The sequence below is a fragment of the Cryptomeria japonica genome, chromosome 3 (assembly GCF_030272615.1).
Source record: "Cryptomeria japonica chromosome 3, Sugi_1.0, whole genome shotgun sequence".
NCBI classification, from domain to species: domain Eukaryota; kingdom Viridiplantae; phylum Streptophyta; class Pinopsida; order Cupressales; family Cupressaceae; genus Cryptomeria; species Cryptomeria japonica.
In genome coordinates this window covers 96,974,199-96,999,097 of record NC_081407.1, presented here as the reverse complement: position 1 = coordinate 96,999,097, position 24,899 = coordinate 96,974,199, and the positions used below count along the sequence as shown (strand labels likewise).

At 34.4% G+C, this 24,899-nt stretch overlaps 1 protein-coding gene across 5 annotated transcripts in view; it reads left to right on the top strand.

The window, feature by feature from the left end:
* Positions 1–7,819, top strand: part of LOC131046022 (DNA-(apurinic or apyrimidinic site) endonuclease, chloroplastic) — a 132,747-nt gene extending 124,928 nt beyond the window's left edge. For all 5 annotated transcript variants that reach the window (XM_057979660.2, XM_057979661.2, XM_057979659.2 and 2 more), the window contains one exon: positions 7,453–7,819. In XM_057979660.2, the coding sequence (XP_057835643.2) occupies positions 7,453–7,574 (122 nt within the window). In that variant the 3' untranslated portion in view covers positions 7,575–7,819. The remainder of the gene's footprint in view (positions 1–7,452) is intronic.
* The last annotated feature ends 17,080 nt before the right edge of the window (positions 7,820–24,899 follow it).

The following is a 24,899-nucleotide window of genomic DNA, read 5'->3' as shown; positions in this document are numbered from 1 at the left end:
CATTTTACACTTCCAGGGCCCAATATGATCCTTACAGCCAGATCAAGAAGGTTGCTGGTGTCAAATTCATACATAGATTTCACTTGGAGGATTACTGGGTCGGTGCCGAGGATGGCTTTGAGATCCGGAGAAGAATGCACTCCAGACTACCCCTCGACACCATCAGAATAAGTGAGATCCATCAGGTGCCAGACCAGGTGAAGGAAGACTCAGATTTGATGCAACCCGAATTCGAGAGGATAAAAGATCAACCTATCCTGTTGCCAGATTGGTCGGAGCCTGAGGTAGATGATTTGAACATTTTGGCTAGGCCAGTGCTAAAATTCACTAAGCACTGGATTGACAGACAGACAAGAAAGTTGGTTGAAAACCATGTCCCTCTGACATACCAGCTGATGGGAAATCTGGATTCTCACAGCAAGGCAACTGAAGACTCTTCACAGGGTCAGGCAGGAAGAGAGGCCTAGATAGACAAAGGAAAAAGTGCCCCAAAGAGGCCAAGGATAACAAAGACGAAGGATGCCCAACAGGAAATCTCGCGTGAGGTTCAGCAGGAAGCCCAGCAGGAGGAGCCTCCACAAAAGAGAACGAGGACAGGAAGGGAACATTCACCAGTCAGCTCCGCGAGCATACAAGAAGTAGAAATGTTCCCACATCCCCCAGGCCCACTTCCAGGAAACATTCCAGCACCTGATATACTCAGCATCAATGCTTCACAGGGCCGTCATCAGCCAAGAAGTCAGAGGCAAGAGGTTCCCCCGCACCTGGAAGAAGTTCGCCAAGATAATTTCATAGAGACTATCCTTGGCGAAATGGAAGAGGAATCTCAAGAACGGGAGCATGCAGAGGATTACAACCATTCCATCCCCGCGCCGGATTGGTTGATAGGCAGATTGGGAAATGAAGCAGGAGGGGAGCCCAATCCTGCTCAGGAATTAGAAGAACTATTGAAGAGCATGGATCAGCGACCGGAAAGAAAGGCCCCCCGGAAGTTTTCCAAGGTAGTCAGGGAAGAATCCGGAGCCCGGACCTTGCATATTGCTGAACCTGTGGTGGATAAGGATAGGAGTGAGATCAGGCAGGAAGATTACGTCATCAGACAGGTGGATCTTGGCCATGCCGGTCAAGTAATGGGAGATTTTGACGATTCTTCCTTTGCCATGAAGGAGAAATTGTTGAAGTCAAAAGCAAAGTGTAAGCGGCTGAAGGAGGAAAACGAACTTCTATGCGAGTATGTCAGGAGTTTCAAGAAACCCCTCAGGGAAGCAGGTCCTTCATCCACTCCCTCTCCCTTCCTTCCCAAGGAAGTAATTGATGATGCGGAACTTACAAAGGCAATGGCACAAAATTCCCAAGAATGGGTAGAGGATGTTTATGCTGAGGCAGGGAAATTTGTAGAAGATCTAGCTCAGCTCCATTCGAGGTTCGTGGCCCTCCTAAGTAGGTTGGAAACGACGGAAGGACTATGGGAAGATGTTGATGTCTACCAAGACTTAACCATTTCCCGACTCAGGGCTCTGATGAGGACTCCAAGGCAAACACTGGTAGACGAGAAAGTAATCCAGGAGAATGAAGCCTACGACTTTCCCCGATGGTTCTACGCCATCTGTTCAGGGAAGAACACCCTTGATAAATTCAGCATTGATTCCGTCACCTTGAAGGAATCCATCAGAGGGATACAGGAAGAAATCCTCAGTGCCATGGAAGCTTTATTTTCAAGGAAACTCAGCGATGGGGGAACAATAGTGAATTCCTCGAAATCCCAGTTACATGATTTCTTCTTCGTCGGTTTGTTTCCCAAGGAACATTTTGCAAATGTTTCTTCATTCTCCGGTATGATGAAGAAAACATAGGAGGCCATGGCAGATTGGGAAGGTTTTTTTTCCAAAAGCGAAGAGGAGATTGCCTTGATGGAATTCAACATCGAGAATGTGCCAAGTGTCTCGATCGGAGAATTGGAAGCCGTCGTCAGTAGGTTCATTACTTACGCCATTAATGAGCGAGATAATGGTCGTCCATTTTTGGACGAAAGTCTTTTGACTGAACCATGATGGCGTATTTATGGCTGAAGAGAACATTGACTAGGCACGGGACCAGTCAACGCATGCCACCACAGGATAAGGGAATCTTCTTGCATGTCGTCCTCTCATAATGGTTTTATGACGGATTCTTCTTGCATGCCGCCGTCGCTTGGAGAGTGATGGGCATTTATGACGACGTTAGTTATATTACGGGCATGATCATCATCATGGGCGCTATTTTAGGCCCTTTTAAATTTATTGTAAGTGGGCATAATGGGTTATTTAATGCAGATTCCCACCTTGTTGCATCATGTGTGGAGAATCTTTTGGGCAAACCCTAATTAGGGTTTTGCATGTAATCTGGGCTTGAGGCCTATATAAGGGGGTGACCCCCTCATTTGTAATGAGGAGAGACTATCGTCAGAGATTGTTGCTAAGAGTTTTTGAAGCAAACACTTAATACATTGTTCAATTGTTGGTGTGTTCTTGTGTTGTTTTGGAACTCGCATGGTCTCATTCTCTTCATAGATTAGATTTGTTTTCATGCAATTAAATGAACTGGATTTGATAGGATCACTTGTTGCCAAATTCGTGCTCATACTTTTGGTGTGCAGCTGATTGTTGCATACCGTGCAAAGTTAGTTTGAGCCTCGTTATAAGTGTATGTTCAACTTCGATTGTTAGAAGAGATTGTTCTATCTGATGGTTTCTTTTGACGATTTGAAAATCTTTAGCACTCCTCCTGAAGATTGAACCGCCTTCGTGTAAGTTGTGCTTTGCTGGCGAAGCGAAGCGCGGTTGGATTTTGCACAAGTTTGTCCTGTCTCCTTGTTCCTAGGATTAGATTACCTTTAGTTTAGTTCCCCTCTACCCTATTCCTATTTACTTTCTGCATATTTCATAATCCGAAAATCTAAAACTTAGAACTTCATTGCAAATCATCCGTGTCAACAAAGTCTTGAGCTTACATAAATTTCTCCGACATACGTAAGGCCCCTTGGATTACTAGCAATCACATCCGCCAACTGAGTCACACCCATAGCATAAAGGAACCTTGGAGTCGATTTGTCTGATCTTCCTACAATATCAGCATGCAATCGTACTTTGATCAAGAGAGAGTGAAGTTACCGTTGGGCAACTTTATTCTGTGTTGGATGCTGTCATAAAAAACACGTCAACACCTCCCTTTGAACCTCTTCAAGACAATTGTCACATATTGTAATATTTTGTCCACTGATTTGTGCAAGGTGAATTTTGAGTCGGTATATGCCACCGGTCATAGTTTTCGTGCAATGGTTACAAATAGCCTCTCCTGCCACTGCACCTGGTGTGCCATGTTTCCACATAGGATCCCTCTTTCTACCACCACCTCTACTTGTACCACCTCTAGTTGCAGAAACCATTGTCTTTTATAAAAATTCAAAAGAAACCTATCAAAAGAGACCAAACATGGATCAATAAATATAAATTGAAGATGAACACAAACTAAAATTGGACAAATTAGCATGGTCACGACTCACAGCCAAAGTACCAAACTACAGAATCCAGATAAATGTCTCATCAAGCTAATTGTAGATGCCTCCATTATCAATTAGATACCTCTCAAGTCTGTTATTTTTAAACCACTATTGCAGTGTGTAGATCGTGGATACAGTTAATTATTATTACACAATGACGCACGACTATTAGTAATTTATAATTTTATTACTATTATTACACAATACAGTGTATTGTGTAATAATATTATAATAGTAATAAATTAAATTTTAATAAGTGTCTCTGTAGTAAATTGTAAATTAATAATAGAGTAAGTAAGATAATAATAGTAAATTACAGTCTTAGGAAACTATAGTAAACTACAGTCTTAGGAAAACTACAGTAAAATAATAATAATAAATATTAAATATACAACACAGTACACAGTACACAGTATGAATTTTAATTAAAAACTACTGCAAATTAATAGTTAATAAAAAAATTGCTCATTCGTTACTGAATTTTACAGTGTAATTGTAATTTAATTTTGTGACATTTTTTTAGTTCAAATTTCATACTGTGTTGCAGAAAAATTACTGTAAATTAATAATATACAGTTACAGTTACACACTTACACTATTAATAAATATTGATCAGTAAATTAATAATATATAATATATATTATACACTATACAGTATACGCTATTATTAATAATATACTATTATACAGTATACAACTTAACACAGTTTTGGGTTAGTTTTATATTCTGTTATTTTAACTGTGTTCCACCCTTTGTTTGAATTAATGTAAGGGGGAAAATGTTAGATTATTACATTAACATCTTTGTATTGGCCACTTGGTTACCACAGTTTTGGGTAAAAAATTTATTCTGTTATTTCAAGTTTATACAGTATAACTATACATTGTATATGTCGTGGAAATTTCGAATCTTGAATCACGAATGAGAAAATAAAATAAAAATTTATTATGTTATTATGTACATTGTATATGCCGTGGTTCGAATCACGAATGAGCAAATAAAATAAATAAAAACCTGCAACACAGTATGAATGCTGCGTCGGTGGGGAAGCTGCAGTCGAAACCGGCGAATTCACGTGCAATACGAATTTGCCCCTTTTTTTGTTTTTAACTTAAAACTTTTTACTTTTTAGGGTTGTGGCTCCGTCGTTTTTAGGCGTGCGATTTTTATTAGGTTTTACGCGATAAAATCGTGATTTTCAGTTAAACGATTCACGATTTTTAATGAAAAAATCGTTTCCGATTTTTTGGACGACAAAATAGGCGGGCTGAATGAGTCGGGATATATCGCGATTTTCTGCCGATATTTACATCTTTGGGTAGTAGTGCATATTCTCTCAATAAAGAGAGTGACACCAAAATATTATCAAGGAAAATTGTCTAATTGATAAGACTTCACGATTTTTCTATCTAGCGTCTATAAAGCACTTCGAGTAAGACCTATAAAGCACTTCGAGTAAGACGAAGTATTATGATCAAGGATTTGATGATCTCAAGCAAATAATTTTTTCAATCACCCAACAACAGATGGCAATATCGTTATCTATAAGACTAACTGATTTCAGATACTCATTCTAAAATGAATTATGGTAACCAAACCATAGAGTTCACCAAAAATAAGAAGAGTTGGATCCGTTAAACAATATATCAAGTGACCAAATCAAATATCATTCCAGATCTAGTTGTGCAAGATCCTTATCAATTCTTCCGAGAGTAATATAAAATATCAAAGGATTCATATCGCTGATAAGAAGATCATCATCAAGACAATAAGATATAGAAGGAAGTATGATCCAGACTGAAGACATGACATTGATCTAGCAATACGTGCAGATCATAATATTGATACCATGCTGAGATATGCGTATCATAGCAGATATTCATAACTCCACGAAGCAAGGACTGTTTTATATATGAAGACAATTCTTATCAATATCATCATACCCGACTATGCAGAAACCACATATTATCCTCACAGTAGAAGGAGTAGCCAATCAATGATTATCTTAATCATTAAGGAATTTTGATCACGATTAAGACATTCACAAAGGGCAGGGATTATCCAAAGAGGTACGATGCCAATCAATGATTATTAAGACAATTCTCCATGTTAACAAATGGCTGTCATGGAAGGACCAGACATCACTCTTCAAGGAGTAATTATTCCATAGGGGCATGACCATTAGGAAATAAAGATATTTAATGATGATCAACACTCATTTCCAATCATCATCAGATTATTTATTTCTTATTCTCATCCAGAATTGGATCGCTCTAATTGAGCAGCAGCCTTATTGGCAAACTGGATGCATACATCTAAAGTTATCATTCAGGAACAGCACCACCCCCATTGCATATTTCTAAAGCAAATCAGAAACAGCAGTTCTATCTTCATTGCTATAAGTGATAGTGTGAAAGACTAGCAGCATATTGATATAAACGGTTGTGAGGAAAGGTTACAGCACAATTCATATTGTCATATCAGGAAGAGCAAAGTTAGCTCCATAATTGCAGATCGGGGTAAACAGACAGATCAGATCAAAACTTTGCATATTTTTATACTCGTATCAGAGACAGCAAAGATACTCCATCTTATCATTAAAGTTACATAATGCAGATTCGAATATCAAAATACTCATTACATCTCATAATACTTGAATATCATATTGATATCGATTGTATGTTCAGATATAACTATATAGCAGATCATAAGATATCATTTTTATACTAAGTGGTATCAATTATTACCAATATAAGTTTTTTAAAGGATTTTTAGTCTTTGATTGGAAAAGAAGTCTCTTGCAATTGAATTTTTATAGAAAGAAGTCTCTTGCAATTTATTTGTGATTTGATAGTTCCTAATTCCTAAGAATTTACATAAGGGGACATCACAAGATGTTAAATGCAAGATCAAAAAATAAAATAGTCAATGTTTAGATTAAATACTGGATTCTTTAAGAATGAGATGTTTGGTTGACCTAAAAGGATACCATTTTTTTTTCCCTTTTATGTCATTCTTACATTGGTATCTCAAAACCCTTAAGTGTTTGGTTCTTTAGACCTTACGCCACGTCACAACAATAAAGTAGTATAATATTGAACAGTAGGCATGAGCTGCTTGTTCAATGACAGGTAATGTGATGTATGCATCAGAAGCTAGTTTTGTATGTAATGAAGAACGGATTGATTTAGGCATTGACTGATGTTACTATATGTCATAGACTTGCTAGGGTACCAAAGTAGCATGCTAATGGAGGAAAACAAAGCACTACAATATTGCTTGAATTTTTTTATCTTCATAGATTATGCTGTAAGAGTAATAGGATATGCTACTAATATGTATAGACCTTTGAATTGTTTTCTATGAACTTAATACGATAAATGAATTTTGTGGCTCTTGGTAAAACCTTTAAACATATGTATCTTTGAACTCAAGTAGAATGTTTATGCTTATCTCTTTATATAAGTAGAGAATTCTGTTAATATCCTATAAAAAGGATTGTTGAAGGAATGCATGTCTCTATATTTTTGCTTAAGTGGCCATTTAAACTAAAAATTATATTTATGCTATAGTTGATTTGTTACATAACAAAAATTATTGAACTATTTTTTACTATGTTTAATGACTGGAAAACTGTTTGGAATGAATTGAATAAAGAAAAATTGCTGCCTCTTTCAATTGCCGCTCTTAGATTGTAGTATTCATTTATTCGACTCAAACATGGAAAGCTGAATACATAAAAAATGAATTCACAATAACAGATTGAAAGCTGAATACAAAGAAGAGGAATTCACAATCACTTGTGAAGCCTTGCTACAAACAATTATGCCCACTTTTGAATTGATATTTAGTTTCATCATCTTGAATGCCATTTTGTGTGAAATTTATTGATAGGTAATTTGTTTTTTTATTAGGTTGGCGTCTTGACTACTTCCTTGTCTCAAAAGCGATTATGGACAATGTATATGACTCTTACACAATTCCAGATGTGAATGGCAGCGATCATTGTCCAATTGGCCTTATTTTGAAGATCTAGATAATTGATCTCTTTGCTAGCATATTCATTTTTGAGTAGAAATTCTTGCATGGCTCTTGACATCAAATATAACCCTTTTTGCTAGTTTGTCAAATCAGTAATGAAGTTTCAAGTAGTTATCTTTATCACATGTGACGATCGTTTAAATTTTGAACATGTTCTCTGATTATACATTGCTTGTATTTGCATTTATGTATTGTGTATCTTTTTCTTGTCTTAATTAGAATTTAGTAATTACTCATTCATTTTGGCTCCTTTTTGTTGGCATCGAAAGCATGTGTAATCTCACAATTATATTCCTTTTGTTTTTGGTTAGAGTTGAAACTTCACCTCAAATTAGAATTGTCTTAGAACCAATGAATGCTTTTGATAGTGGAAATGAGGCTAGGCAGTCTATGGGACATAAGGATAAAAATAACTTTTCTTTGCACATGAACACCCTCAATAGGTGTTGTTCCAGCTATTCTTAATTGATAATCATTTCTTTTGTAATTTGTGATTTTCTTTTTCTATGAATCTTGGTATAGAAGTGTTCTTTGTACTAGTCTTTCTACATATAAAGTAGTCAAGGAGTCAACATTCAAGATATAAATGTATTTAATATAGATACCCTTGTCAGCTAGACACTCCATGACATAGCAATTACATTTTTACTAATCACAAAGTGCAAAATCAGCATATTCTATTTGCCCAATCTTGTTTGGGGGTTGTCCATGTTCTAGTCTTGCACCTAAGACAATGTGAGCTAGTCTTTAGCTGAGCTATCAACATTTTCTGTATTCATTTTATTTGCACTCCCATACATCTTTCTTGCTTGTTGTCACAAGTGGGATTGAATTCTCTAACATGATGTTCTCTTTCACCCAATTTATTTGTTGACATGGTTGCCTTGAATTTTTCTCTCATTTTTCGATTTCCTCATTGATGTTTGGGCACTCTTGCATTCTAATGCTCATTTACTTATCCACCATGTGCTCTTCCTTCTACATAACTTTTCCTCCATTGCTATTTTGGGCCAATGATATGACTTCATACTCTCTATTCTTTTTAGACAACTTAGTAGTTGGATCAAAGTTGATGCCTTTAATGGGAAAGCACTTGTCTTAGCTAATAAGATCTCACATGGGATCAATGTTTTAGTTTCGAAAATACTTGTTATTAAATGCTTTTGTAACCTCTTTACTTGTTTCCATTCAATTTCTGATGTGTTGCTGCTCCAAACTTTATAGCCATAAAATCACTATTGGCATGAAAAACAACCTAAATAGGGTTCTTTTGTTTTCCCAATCTCATAATTCAGCATTTCTGCATTTTTTGTCCTATAAGTGTTCCAACTTAATTTTTTGTTAAAATATAAAGCCATGTACTTATATTCTTTATTAGTTCCATTTATTCACAATGATAGAGACTTACAAGGAACTAGAAATTTGTGAAGTAAATTTATCACTTTATCTAATTACATAAAATCAAGAAAATTTTGCTCATTCTTTATACATTATCAACCTAGAGTTCTATCACAAGAAGATTAAAATTCTTTATTAGTTCCATTTATTCATCACGATAGACTTACAAGGAACTAGAAGTTTGTGAAGTAAATTTGTCACTTTATCTAATTACATAAAATCAAGAAAATTTTGCTTAGTCTTTATTCATTATTAACCTATAGTTCTATCACAAGAAAATTAAACATTGCATTTGGGTTTCTTAAAGGATTTTGATACATATAAATGTCTTTTAAGGGCAAGATATTTCGTCAAACTATGTGCTTTGGTAATTCATGGGGCAAACATTGTGACTAATATGCTATTTTATAGGTATTTAGGTTTTGCTTTAATTTTAATTTTGGGTCTTTTCTTTGGCTCTAGTTTGTAAGATGAACTTTTAGAAATTTATTTAGTTTGTAAATATGGTCATCTTAGATCATTTTGCTTATTTGTATTTGCTTGTTTCATATTCTCAAATTTGGCCTATTTCAAGCATTCCCAAGCCTCACATTTTGTGGTAAGGTAGTTAGGTAACATGATGACATTGCCAATCTCAAATTGAAAGTGTCAAACTATGTGGAAAGCAACGAAGTGTGATGTATCTAATCAAGGTGGAGAAATTTAACCAATGTATTTTCTTAGGGGCAAATGCAAGAAGATGAGTCTATTTCTCGTGGAAGTTTTGGACTTAGCCAAAACTATAAAAATGTGCTTAATGAAACGAGATTCCATTTTTTTCCGTTATGTTTTGGGGTCTTGATCCAAAATTTGAAACGGGATCTTATTTCACGTTGAGAACCCAAGCCCAAATTTACAAATCGGGTTCCCATTATTTAAGAAATATAGGATCTCATTTCTTTTAGGAACGAGATCTCATTTTCAAAACAAGATCCTATTTCTTTTTATATTGTTTTTTGTTTTATATATTGAAAATGACTTATATATACACAAAATATATCATTTAAGTATAAGTTTCTTTTTTGTACTTTAAATTATATTTCATGTATATATTGGCATGATGTAAATGAGAGTAGTTTTAGATCTCTAGGAGTTATAATGCAGATTCTAGATTTTAGAAGATCTTATAACTTTTCAGGCCTACTCAAATTTCAATAATCAATAGGCTCTTATCAACATTTTCTTACTCTCTTTATCTAGCTCCTTTTATCTTCTTTGAGCTCTAGACCTATCTCTTTCTATATCATTCTTCCTTTATCCCCTCTCCAACTCTCTCTCTCTCTCTCTCTCTCTCCTCAATCACTCTCTTTATCCCCCCTCACACTCTCTCTACCTACCTCTTCCTCCTTTCCTCTCTACTTTTATCTAGCCTCACTCGTTTTAGCTAGTTTATTTTATTGAATGTGTGGGAAGATAGAGATGGATGAAAAGATATATGTTTAAAAATTTCTGTACAAAACGAGTCTATGAGTTTGGGTAAGACAATATTTTATATATAGGAGAAAATGGAGGCGATCAAGTTCTTTCTCATGAAATTTATCCCCAAGTGAAGGATAAGACACATCAATTATTATTGAAAAAATTAACTTTTAAAGGGTCTTGTGGGGTCTTGTGGTATTCCAATTCATAGTTCCTTGGTAGACCTCCTCAAGGTAGCATCTAGTTGTGTGGGTGTTGGATGCCCAAAGAGGTAAAGGTTGTGTCTTAGACTCAACAATATCTACGTAAAAAGACACGATTATGAGGAATTTATAATCCATATTCTATTTTTTTTGGTTGAGAGGTTGACTATAAAGATAGATAACTATTTGGTAGGAAAAATTTTAGGCTAAAAACCAAAAAATGATTTTGTTAAATTTGGGCATTAAAGAAATGAGATATTAAAAGGAATATGCAATTATAGCTATTTACCTAAGCATTCTTCTTATTTTCATTCTCTTTCCAAGAATATGTTGGAAGCATTCTTATTGACTTAGTTCTTGTGGAAGTTGACTATTTTTCTCAAAAAATGGCTTTCAAACTTTTTTGAACCATCAAAGGAAAATATTAATATGGCTTCAATCTGGGTGTGGCTCTCTAGGCTTGTCATGGAGTACTATGAAGAGAGGTACTATGTTGGATTACAAAACCCTTTGGTGACCAATCAATGCCAATTGATCCCATTATGATATATAACACATCTTTGTTCTTTGCTAGAACCTATGTTAATATTAGTTTTCCTTTTGTTAATGAATTGTATTTCTACTCGTATACTATCGATGTTATTTAACTGGCCACCTTCAAGTTTCTTTGGTTGTAGTGATGGTCTCAAATCATTATATATGTGATACTATAAGGCCACTTCCAAGATGTCTGTTATGACCATTTCATGTTAGTAAGCAATTGTCACCATATTAATCTAGTTAATTTTTTCTTATTATCTTCATGCTTGATCTATGAAACCCCAACCTATAGTCGAGACCAACAGTTATATTTCTAGATATTCTTTATTTCTAGACTTCCCTCACAAGAAGAGGCATTTCTCCCCTCTTTTCCCTTTTATTACTACAAGAAATAACGTCACCTACTCTCTCCCTCTCAAGAACAATCTTATCCTCTTTGCTTGAATTTGACCCTCATTACGTAACCTTATCAATCTTGTCTCCACTCCCTCCGACAATGAGGCTCATGGGATTTCGCTTGTTGGTGCTAGAGTTAATAGAGGAAGAACTAAAGCCCTTTCTAGGGTAAAAAGTAGAATGGTTAGGGGAGGGGATCTCATGGTGTAGAACTAGCAATAGAAAGATGAATTCAATTACTAACACAACAATAGCTTAAAAAATGTTTCTTTATTGTGTGAAATAAAATGAGTTGAAGAGAATGTTAATGACTGATAAGGATGTTGAGGAAGTATGAAAACTAAAGGGTGAAATCTCAAAATGACATGATAGAATTAAAAGGCTAGAGGACCTTGGAAAAATGAATACCAATTTGAGGAGGGTGGTGGATTTCAACAAGGCCCTCTTTAGAAATTCCAACAAAAGTAATCACGTGCTACAAGAAAATGGTATCGTATTACCATATACCCTCAACCCTAAACACTATACTCTAAACCCTAAGCTCCATATCCTCAACCCTAAACCATCAACTATCAACCTTACACCTTAGAGGGGAGATAGAGGTAACTAGTGAGGGAAGGAGAGAGGAAAGGTGGTAGAGAGTGAGGCCAGATAAAAGTAGAGAGGGACGAAGGGAGAGGTATGTAGAGAGAGGTATAGGGAAGATAAGGAGAGTGAGTTTGGAGATAGATGGATAGAGAGAGGGAGAGGGGAGAAATAAAAAAAGTAGAGAGATGGATAGGTAGAGAGGGAGAGAGAGGGAAGGATGGATCAAGATGTAGAGATGGAGAGAGGAAAGATAGAAAGAAGAGATAATATAGTGGGAGAGAGAGAAAGAGGGTGGAAGAGAGATGCATGTAGATAAATATAGGTGGTCAGGGAGAGAGAGAATGACATGTAGAGAGGTAGGGAGGGAGTGAGGGGAGGTGTATAGAGAGAGAGGATACAAAGAATAAAGGATGTGTGAGAGAGGTAGAGAGATAGATCTGGATTTTGGAAGAGAGGAGAGATTGAGATAGAGAGAGGTAGAGGGGATAGAGGATGAGTGATATGGAGAGAGATGGGCCTAAAAATCAAGGGAGATAAAGAGAGTGATAAAATGCTAATAGGAGCTTGTTGATATTGAAATTTGATTGTTTAAAATTTATAAAATCTAAAATTTAGAACCTGCATTATAACTCCTAGAGATCTGAAACCTCTCTCAAACATCCTATCAATATATACATGAAATATAACTTGAAGTATAAAAAACATATTGAAATGTGACTTATACTTAAATGTTGTATTTCATGTATATATATATGTCATTTTCAATTAAAAAATAAACAATATAAAAAGAAACGAGATTCTGTTTATGAAAAAGTATTTGTTTGTTCTTGAAATGGGATTATGTTTCTAGAACGAGATTCTGTTTAAAAAAATTTGAATTCCAACGCCAGTTTTTTCTTTAGCTCATAGTTTGGAAAGAGGATTGGGGAGCCAACCCCTAGCTTTGGACCTAGTTTGACCTGCAACTTGAAGGCCATGTTAGTGTTCATAGAAAATAGTGACTTTTCATATGTATTTGAATACGTTTTTTTGCAATTTTTAAAATAAAATTAACACCCATTATAAATGAGATTGTTTAGATTTCAAATTATGTCTATATGTATTTTAATTGGATTAATTTTTCTATGTTTGCATGTCCATAAACATGAAATAACGATTTTCTTATTCTTTAATAAATTCTTATTATTTACATTTTTTGAAAAACAATTATATGACAACAAATTACAAACAAGTCCTTTCACTTGGAAAAAAAATTTAAAAATGATAAGTTTAGGTCAACTTGCTTCTTGTACACGAGGGGTTTTCAAAACAACAATTATGCCTAGTAGAAAATTCATAATTTTTTTTTTAAATTATAAAAAAATATCCTAAACAATCTTGAGTGTCTTGCAAATCTTATCCCAAAAGGATTTAGAAAAATACTTTCATTTAGGTCAAATTATGGTTGTCGTACATAGGCATGGTATAGTTCTGAAAAAGTGACTTTTAAACATTGATTTTTAGAAATGCCTATTGAAATTGAATTTGTATTATCTGGGTATTAAAATAAATTACATATTTGAAAACTAGACTTCGAACACTAATTTTGTATTACTGGATTTTTTAAAATTCAATTTTTAAGTGCTTCAAATTTTTAGGTCAATTGGGACAAATTTTAAAAAATAAGGAAAACTGTTCCATTTTTTTGGTGAATAAGTGGACTCAACTTCTTGCACACACCCTTCGATAAGCTAATATTCTTATCTTAATGTAGGATATTTGTGCACATTTCACTGTGAACTTTGTTGCCTACTATACTGGCTATTCAATTTGTTCCATGATCTCAAATGTCTTTCTCAACATTTATCACCTTAACACTATAATGATTCGACAACACGATGTGTAAATTATAACAATTTTGAATGATGTAACTTTAATACAACCCTTGAAGGGTTGCCTTTGTTTTATGTATTTGCATCCTCTATAAGATGCAAACACAAAAAGTACTATTCACAAGGTTGCATCCTACATGAATGTTTTAATTTTGAAGCATTAAAAGAAAATCTATTTTACAATTATAGTAATGGTTATTTGAATAATTTTCAACCCGGAGAAAGTCTTTACAATTGATACTTAGTAAACTTCTTGGAAGTTACTTTTCTAGCATCAAATTCTTAAACATCACAATATTTTCTCAAATGTTAAAAATGACCACCACATTAGGACCTAGTAGACATTTTCGCTTGGCAAACCATATTATTCAAATGAATTATATCTAGATTAAGGATATTCATTGTAATAACCAATGCTTTAGATATTTCGTTGTAGCTTAAATTTCCTTCATTTGATCTCCAATGATTAATTAGGCCTTTTAACTTTTCCATTTGGTAGCAAGCTTTCACACCAAATCCATACATTTCTAGTTTCCTTCCTTTCTTTACAAACAAACTTGCTTTTGGAAATTGATGGAGTTTTTAAAAGATCTCTTGAAGGCATCTTCAAAAACTAGACAATGATGTGTACCTTGAATTGAATGGAAAATTGCATGTATGATAATATTTAAAATTTTATGTTGAAGAATAGGTATTTCTTGTTTCTCCACAACTTGGGATAGTCACACAAACCCTATTTTGATGAAAATGGACCATTGTTCATGGGATAATCCAACTAAACATCAATAATACAAGATTCCACAACTTGCCCTTCTGGAACAAAAAAAATAATATTAAGTTTAACTTGTCTATGGTTTTCTAAATTTTACTTTTTGCCTTTTTAATGGTTGTATCTAAAATAAAATTCTCTATAAACATGAAGCAATATTTTTTGAATTTTGTATATTAAATACATGGCAACTAAAAAAAAATATTAAGCTTAGCTTTAATGCTTGGCATTGGGTAATAATATAGCTGTGAAGAAATAACATCCCTAAGTGCTAGTTTGGATTGCTTTCAAGTCCTAACAATAATTAATTCTCCCTAGTTGGTTTTAGCCACATGGTTTTGATGTGGTTTATATATAGGCACTTGGATAATTTATTCAAAAGAATATTAAATATGGGTTTGCCTTGAAAATAAGAGATTTTAAGCTGTGGATGCCTAACTTATTTAATGAATTCTCTTCAAACTAATCTTTGAAGAATTTTCTATTGTTAATTTGCCTTATAAAAATCTTATTTATATGTGTGTTATGGGAGACAATACATGAGCTTGAAAGCAAACCCAATAATTTGATTGATGTTTAGTGCCCCACATTCATAATTTCTCCACCTTTATTGTTTTAGTGATGAATTGTGTCCTTCAACAAGTCATGACATGGGAAAATGCATCCTTTACTACAAATCTATGACTATGAATCTCTAATACTTTTTGTAGCTTTTATTCTTTTATCGACCTTGGGATCACCGCCTAAATTGTTCTCCCAATTCCTTAAAATAGAAATAGAACTTGATGAATAATTTTTTGTGAATAGCTATATTGTGAGAGGGATCACTATATCCTGTCACTGCCTTCCACTAGTAGACTTTGTTGTTTCCTCATAATGATAAAACCACATATGGAGGTCGTAGAAATGATGATTTTGGGGGCACATGAGCTCAAACGACCACACAAGCTAAAATGTGTAAGGAACCATTAGAGTAGGTTGATTTCCAATCTAATCTAAAAATTAATCTAGTGTTTGCAAAGAGAAAGGTTAGAATGAAATAATGGTGTAGAGAAAGAAAATAAAAATGAGCGAATACACCTAAAGCTAGTGATCAATTAGGTCAACTTTCAAAATTTAGCCAATTAGGAAACATGGAAATCTTAAAGCTTGCGGTTGGGGTAGGCTCTATTCACTTCCATGAGAAGGGCATAAAAAGACAAATATACAACATACATGAAATCAAGCTAAAATGACAATGCCTAGGTCAATGTATTAAGAAGAAATCCAAAACAACATTTCTATTCACCAAGAGCTAAAATATCTTTACAAATGAGAAAAAAATTATATTTAATTTCTTAAAACTAAAGGCAATCTTAACCATTGATCAAATAGGGTAATCTAATGGATCAAGATAGCTAGCATAAACCTAAAAATAAAATTCCATTTTAGATAACTTGCCCCACACTACTCATATTAGAAGTTTTTTTATATTAAATATTAAGGAAAGTGACAACAAATAATAATACAATTAACATGCTATCTCCATGGAATTTTAATAAAATGAGATTTTTATTAAAATATGAATGAAGAGAACAACAATTTGGTGATATCTCATCAAAGCTTGCTCACAAGAGTTGAATCTAGAAGACTAGGTGGTTTCATTCCTTAGACATAGGGTAGAAAGGCATACTTGATCAATGTAGTTGCACCATATATTTTGTTGTTGCCTAATGTGCTAGAGTGGGGACTTAGGGGTGACAACTATTGGGGAGGTTAAGGGATAATGCATTGAAAGCCACACAAATTGAAAGTTTAAAAGCTTACTCATGGTTGAAAAGTGCACAAATAGCTTGAAAATGCTTCAAAAATAAAAGTTGTTGAATAAAATACTAATGCAATTGAAGATGAGATTGGAACCTTATGCCAATAGAAAAATATAAAAAAGTAGAATAAAAATATGAGGTTGACAATGATGTTATCCTTATGAGAGACCACATCTATACCATTAGATTTTGTTAGGTTAAATGGTTTGAAGGAATCAAATGATACTAACAAAGTATGAATTGTAAAATTTTCCCCAAGTATAAGATATTTGTAAGAGAAAATTGCCTTAGAAGAGACATTATTTGCACTATTAGATTTTGCTAGGGTGAACGGTTCATAAAAATCCAATGTAGTAGACACAATTGATAGCTTTGGCCATCTCCCTTAATTTCTCTCTTTCTCTTGTCCACACCATTCTGCTAAAGAATGTAAGGAACCATGTGCTAACGAAGAATACCATGTGTATACACATAAAAATTGGCTATGAGCAATTAAATAAATATTTTATATTTATTTAATTATTATTCTTCTATTAAATAAGTTGATTTGAAAAGATTAATTTATTTAATTCATTTTCGTGTCTTTCTATTAATTAATATTTTATTAATTAATTCATCTATCTTATTCCTCTAATTAATTAAATATCTAATATTTAATTATTCCTCTAACCAAGTTAATTAAATATCTAATATTTAATTATCCTCTCCAATCAATTAAATATCCAATATTGAATGACTATTCTCCTATCCTATAGTCTCAAATATTAAAAAATTCTTAAATTATTTAATCCCTTATCCAACTCATTCTTCCATCTCCACTTCATGTTCCGTTTGCCATCAAACATGTGGCTAAGGAAATTAATATTTCTTGAATATTAATTTATCATTTATTTCCAACTTCCAAACTTAATGAAAAGTGTGTACGTACACATATTTCATAACCATTTCCTATATTCTCTCCAACACTCCCTACATCTTAGGAAGGACATGAGTCCACTTGTCCTATCATGCTTAAATCTTCTCCAACCATCCCTAGATTCTCTTAGTCAACAACCCAGTCAAGGTGAGATGAGTGACACTTGTGTTCTCCTTCCCCCTTTCTCTCAAGCTTCACCTTTGCTCATAGCCATTCAAATCTGCAGATCTGATCAGGACTGTTGATTTGAGCCACATCATCTTATCCTCTCAAAGTCTATAAAATCAAGAGCTTCAGTTGAGAGAGTTAATCTTCAAGTTAGTCATCAAATTGATCATATGCATCCATGAGTTTTTGAAGCAAATAACAAATAGCAATAGCAAATATCATATAGCATTTTAGCATAATCATGTAGCATTTGCATATCATAGTATCAGTTAACTACAAGTTATCAATCCATTCTTCATATGCCATCTTGGAAGCCAACAGTGCATTGTCTGAGACCACACCATCTGCAACCAGGAACAGTGGAGTTAGGACACAATGAGACATAAGCCATGAAGGTAAAATAATGTTTTATTTTAGTATGTATTTCATGTAGTTTCATTGGTGGATTTTGGATTTCCTGTATGCATTTCCATTGGATTTTGTGAAACTAACTTATTACAGGTAACATTCTGAGGATGAAATTCAAGCTCACACATTTTGGCACACCGTGGGGCTGGACCTCGCATATACCTTTAAAAAAATCTCGCAAAAAGTTAAATCAATGCATTTGTAATGCAGATTCATGCATGTGTGAATTCTGACAACGCTTTTGTTTGACAAGTTAGCGCATTTGCATCATAGGTTAGCGCATATGTCATTTAGGTTAGCGCTTTTGTCTGAAAAACTGCGCATTTGCATCATAGGTTGGCGCATATGTTATTTAGGTTAGCGCTTCTATCTTAAATTTTGCACATTTGCATTACAGGTTCGCGCATTTGTGTCTTAGGTTAGCGCATATGTCAAGGAAATTGCGCTTTTGTATCCATAGAGCATCGCTTTTGTAGTTTAGGTTAGTGCTTTTGATCTGCAGGTTAGCGCTTTTGGGCAAAAAGATAGCACATATGTTAGATTAGCGCTTTTGTTTATAAAACTGACAAAATTTTCTTGCAGGTCCGAATGTCCAAGAAATCAGATTTTTCAGATTACTAACATGCGTGTGCAGGATGACATTTAAGGCAAATTTTATGCATTTTATCATCTAGCTAATTAAAAGTCTTCATTTGGGAAGTAATATATCATATCTTGTTCATCTAGTTTAACTCAGAGGATGAATTGACAACATGCAACTTGCATTTTTGGTATTTTCTCTAAAATAGTTGCACATAGACTTTTAAAAAGGCTAAAATGAACACTATGCTTGTTGGAGCAACATCTCCAAATAGGACTTAGCCAACAATTGCTTTGAAAAGGTTAAAAAGAACACTTGTATTCTGTGTCTCGAAAGTGGTAGCTATATGCTCTCCCCTTAATTGGGTGACCAAAAAGCCAAACCCACTCTTTTACGCTTTCTTTACTTTCAAGCAATTAAATCCTTTTAGAGGGCCTGCCTTCCCGAGCTGCCTTGAGGGGGTCAGTGAGAGGGGAACGACCTAAAGTGGAAACGGGCTAATACCGAGTCCTTCCAATCCACTATAAATAAACTGTGTTTGTGACGAAAGTCCCAAACAACATGTGCTGATAAGTTCATACCGACACTATGTTTCCCCATAAACCCTATGGAGCGTAACCTCTATAGGCTGGGAACCTTCTGTATTTACAGAGCTGAAAGTGCCGCATGTATGACCACATGACCGGAAGCCTTTACTAAAAACCACTTGTACTAGTTGCCAAAATCCTTCTAGTTGTTGGCGCAGGAGGTTGGACCTCTGAAGCGGCTCACATACATACGGTTCCTAGTAGAGATATAAAGTTTGCCATGGGGAGATTTCATGGAAACTGGTGCTTGGTTGCCCCGAAAAAGTGAGTGCCGAGGGTGGAGCCAGTGGGGTCAAGCATCTAAATATCCGCTTTGAATAGTGTAGCCTCAGGGGAAACTCCACGTGAGATTCAACAACTATTGTCTCAGCCTGCCATAGGGATTGTACTTGCTTGTGCATTTTGTTTATTAAACATTGCATCTTCTATGTCTGTAACATGTTCCAAATGGTCAAAAATTGAAGAAAATTATCATCTACAAGGGAGCAAAAATCCAACAAATTTCTGAAAAAGTTTGATCAAAAGGGTAATACAAAAGCTTTTCAACACTTGAAACACCAGACCCAAAATCAAAGTGTCAAAACATTAATGTCAAAATAATTCTTGAAGTAGGTTTGTCTCTAAATCATCACATACTTTTCAAACTAGCTCAAACAAACTAGGTTGCTAATCCAACAGGTTATACTCAAAAGGCTCTATAAACATCAACATTTAACAAGCTATTGATTCAACTATCTTAAGTGCAAAATTCAACATCTTTGTCAAGTTTCTCATCAGGATAATCAAATCCTCTATCACGAAGCTTGATCGAATCTATACTAGGTTCCTAATCTTGGATATATCTTTCTTATTTTGAACCTAGGTTATATCAAAACCAAAATCGCACCAACATTGGAATCAAACAAACTTGTGAATTGTCAAATGCTTATATGACTTGTAAGTATCACCTTAAGAAAAGAAAAGCCAGTTATAAAGCTACTCAGAAAATGATAAGATTCTTGTATATCAATCACAAGATCTTATTGAAACATAGGACATTCTTACACCGTTTTCGTCACTACTTACGTGGCTGCGGTACAAAATTTGATGGTGAAACTCTACAAAGACGTGCCTTTCAACAAAGAGACGCTTTATCCCAACGAACAAACAATAGTGGTAAGATCAACAAAGCATATTTTCCTAAACCAATAATCACCTATTGAATTTGTCCTTTGGAAATTTCAATAACATTGAAATAATCACATGCCAGTTTGAACTATAGCCCAACATGAGCAACTTAGAAAGCAACAACAAATGGAGGAAGAAGATATTCCTATATTCCACACTCTTGGATTTACCGCTGTTGACGAAGAAGCAGTCAATAGCACCATTAGAGACCTTGAGAAAGATTTCAAGTTTGATAGGTTAATGGAAAAATTGTTGGCAAAACAAAAAGAAAAATATCTCTTGATGTTGGCAAAATTTGAAGCTAAACTACCACAAGAATTTAACATGGAAAGCTTGAAACAAGATGCAGAGATAAGTAACACCCAAACCACAGATGATCCAAATAATGAGGACATAAACAAAGAAAGTAACAGAGAAACAAGGAAAGAAAGGGATGATAAAAGAAAAGAGCGTACTGACAAAAAGACTCATGAAGAAACAAGAAGAAACTATCTATGTAGATAATCCCTTATCAAACCTTACTCAACAAATACAAACTCTTCAACAACAAATACAATACATGCAAAATGGGACAAGCTCCAAAAAATATTCATTAGAAGATATATGCCCATATCCTTTTGATAAAAATCTGAATATGATACCATTTCCGCAACATTGCGAGATTCCTAAATATGACAAATACGATGGAAGATCTGATCCTCAAGATCACATTAGAGAATTTTGTACTATGAGCATGGAATTTGCTCACGATGAAACTTACCTTATGCATCTTTTTCCTAGGAGTTTAAATGGACAATCAATGCAGTGGTTTTCAAGATTACCATCCGGAATCAAATCCTTTGAAGAACTTGTGAATAGGTTTATTTCACAATATTCCTACAATATAAGGAATGAAATAACAATGCTAGATCTTTGCAATGTTAAACAAAAGAGTGGTGAATCCTTTATGATTTTCTTACAACGATGGAAACACATGTTTAATAGGTATCCCCAAGTTGTACCTGATCAAGAAAAAATGGACATATTCATTGATAATCTTATCAGTGAAATGAGTTATCAACTAAGGATGCAATGTCCTCCCTCTTTTGCCAAAATGATCGAGAATGGACTAAAAATAGAGAACGCAATGGTAAAGAAAGGAGAACTAAAACTTTACAATAATTCATACAACAACAACAACAACAACAACAACAACAACAACAATAGCAATGACAAACCCAAGTTCTGGTCAAAGAATAGGAATGTCAGCAATGAAGGGAATGACGATAATAGTAATACAAAACAACAACAACCAATTTTCAATCTATCAAGTCAAAACCCAAGCAATAACAATCCAGAAAACAACAAAGCTAAGTCCTTTTTCTCCAATCCTCGAAGAAAATTCACAAACATTGGAGAATCTTTAGAATCAGCTCTAAAAACTTTACTTGCCAATAAACTGATTGTTTTGCCAGAAACAAGAAATTATGAACCACCAGTCAAGCCCAATCGGTGGAATGACAATCATTTTTGCAACTATCATCGGAATAAAGGATACCTAACAAATGATTGTCAAAGATTGAAACACCTTATCCAAGATCTAATCGATAATGGAACCATTACAGTGGATAGCCATAAAACAAACGAATCACACTTGGCTTTCAAGACTCCACTCCCAAATTATGACAAAGGTGAAACATCCCAATTAAAAAATGACAAAGGAAAAACCAAGGTGAATTACACTTATACATACGATGATGTAGTGAATGTGATTATTGTTAACAAAAATTCATCGTCAAAACCAATCAATGTTATCACGAGAAGCAAAGCAAAGGTTACCTTTCCAGGTGTAACAAAAGATCCAACACCCAATCCACAACAATACAATTTAGTAGAGCAATTACAATGAATACCCACTCAAATATCAATTCTGGAACTTCTCAAGATTTCACCTATGCATAACAACATTTTGGAGAAACCTTTAGTGGAGACAACAATTTCAAAAGATTTGGATATAGATCAGTTCCAAAATATGGTAGGACACCTCATAGCTCCGCATTGCTTATCATTTTCTGAAAATGATGACGCATCCTTGCAACATCCTCATAATGCTCCCTTACATGTTGAAGTCTTCATAAATAAAACTCATGTCAAATGTGTGCTCATAGATGGAGGAGCTGGATTAAACATTTGTGCATTAAGTTTCATAAAAGCTTTGGGATATTCAGAGAATGCAGTAGACCCGAAAAAGAAAATAACCATCACGGCTTATGATGAAGCAGAACGTTCTTCTAAAGGGACTGTTGTGCTACCAATAAAGATAGGACCCGTGGAAAAGGAAACATTGTGTCAAATTTTAGATTTGAACCTCTCCTACAATATTCTTCTGGGAAGACCATGGATTCACAAGATGCAAGCAGTTCCTTCTACATGTCATCAATGTGTAAAATTTCCTCATGAAGGAAAAGCAATCACGATAATTGAAGATTTCAGTTAATATTGCAATAATTTGAAGCCAACCCAAGATACAAGAGTTCCACATAACAGAGAATCAGTATATCCTAACAAAGAAATTCAAGCAAAGTTATGGGAAACTTTTTATGAAAAGCTCAAGTTAAATGATGAAAGAATGGGAAAGTATTCTTTGCAAAATTTTCCACTTTCCCCTAAGTCATATGGAAAGCCTACAGACATTCAATCAAAGGCATCAGGAAAATCAAAACATATGTTTAAAGGAACCTTTGTTAGTGTTGGAACTCTTGAAGAGGAAAATGAAGACAAAGACATTCTTGGTTGGTTATACAAAGATGAAGATAAAACTATAGCAACAACAGTAGAAGTCAATATTCCCATAAAACAATATGGCAAAGGATATGAAATCATGCAAAAGATGGGATATGAAGGAAGAGGACCAATTGGTAAGCAACATCAAGGTATTTCAAAACCTATTTGTCCACACTCGCAATCCACAGAAGATAAATCTGGGCTAGGATATCTGAAGTCTAATCAAAAGCAACATAATCATCAACAACAAAAATGGAGAAAGAAATCAGTTTCTAAAGAAGAAAATTGGCAAGAAAAGATACATCAAGCGACCGAAACAGTAACCAATAAACAAAAGAAGCAAGAAGAACACGAAAAGAAAGAGGAGGAGATCATCATCCAAGGTGAAGAAAAATCTTGTCAACAAATTCTGAAAATACAAACAAAGGCAAAATCTTCACAAGATATTCCAGAAGTAGTAAAAATAGAGATGGCAGAAATCAGAGAACTCTTTGCACCATACAACATTCCAATATGGTATAGTGGAGTAATCTTGGATTAGGATTTAGAAACAGATTCCAATGAATATGAATGGAGTCCAAATGTCTTATCCACTACATCAAGTAAAGAACATAATGAAGATCAAGTAGCTATCACGAAAGAAGACTTGTCTATAGCAGAACAAAAGATGAAGTTAGAAAGAAGGCAAGAAAAAATCAGAATCTAGAGGAAAGAGGCGTATGCAAAAAGGAAAGGAAATGACAAAGACAGAGAAGCAATGCCACAAGAAGTGCAAACACGGATCAGATATGGAAGAACCATGGAAGAGGTAAGGGATAGTCAAGTTGGAATAACTATTAGTCCAGAAGAAGTTGAGTTTGAAAAGAGACAAAATCTATTAAAAGAATCTACTTCATCATGTGCACAAATATGTCAACTTCAAAATGCAAATGAGGTCAATCAAGAAGGAATTTGCAGTATCAAAGATGTGTGCGTGGATATAATCCATTCGTTTAAGGGACAAACATCAGTTGAAGTACCACTTTAGTGTGAACTACCAAATACTAATATTAATCTTGTTAAGACTAATTCAGAAATGCTTGAGAAATACAATTCTCAAAAACATTTATTCTATGACAATACCTATTCTATGCCAAGCTATGATCATTATGTTATGAACATTGAAACACCTAATGATGATAGTGATTATGATTTACCCCATCTACATCCTAAACTAATTGATTGGGATAATTTAGACAACCCCGAACTAAATGTCTTTTCCAATGATAATGACTTAGTCGTGTACCTTAACATTGTTGAACCTATCCATCCTAAGATATATTCCATTGCAGAATCAAGTGATGTTTCTCATAGCCAGGAGAATGCCAAACTTTCTAGTCACAAAAGTGAAATAAAACAAGGAAAGAGACCTATTGTTGAAAACCATTTCACCACAACATTAGATCAATAAAAAGAGAAAACAAAGGGCATATTTGATGGTGAAAACCTCCTAGAGGCACCAGAAGATGGAAAGTTTGACATTTTTCCTACATATCTTCAAGAGAGATCTGCTATCTTGATAGAACCAATAGAAGCAGTAAACATTGATACATCAAAAGATCCTAAAATACTTCATTTCACTGCCTCATTATCAGAAAGAGAGAGGAAAGAGTACATGGAATTCTTTAAGCAAAGACAAATAAATTTTGCTTGGTCTTATGCAG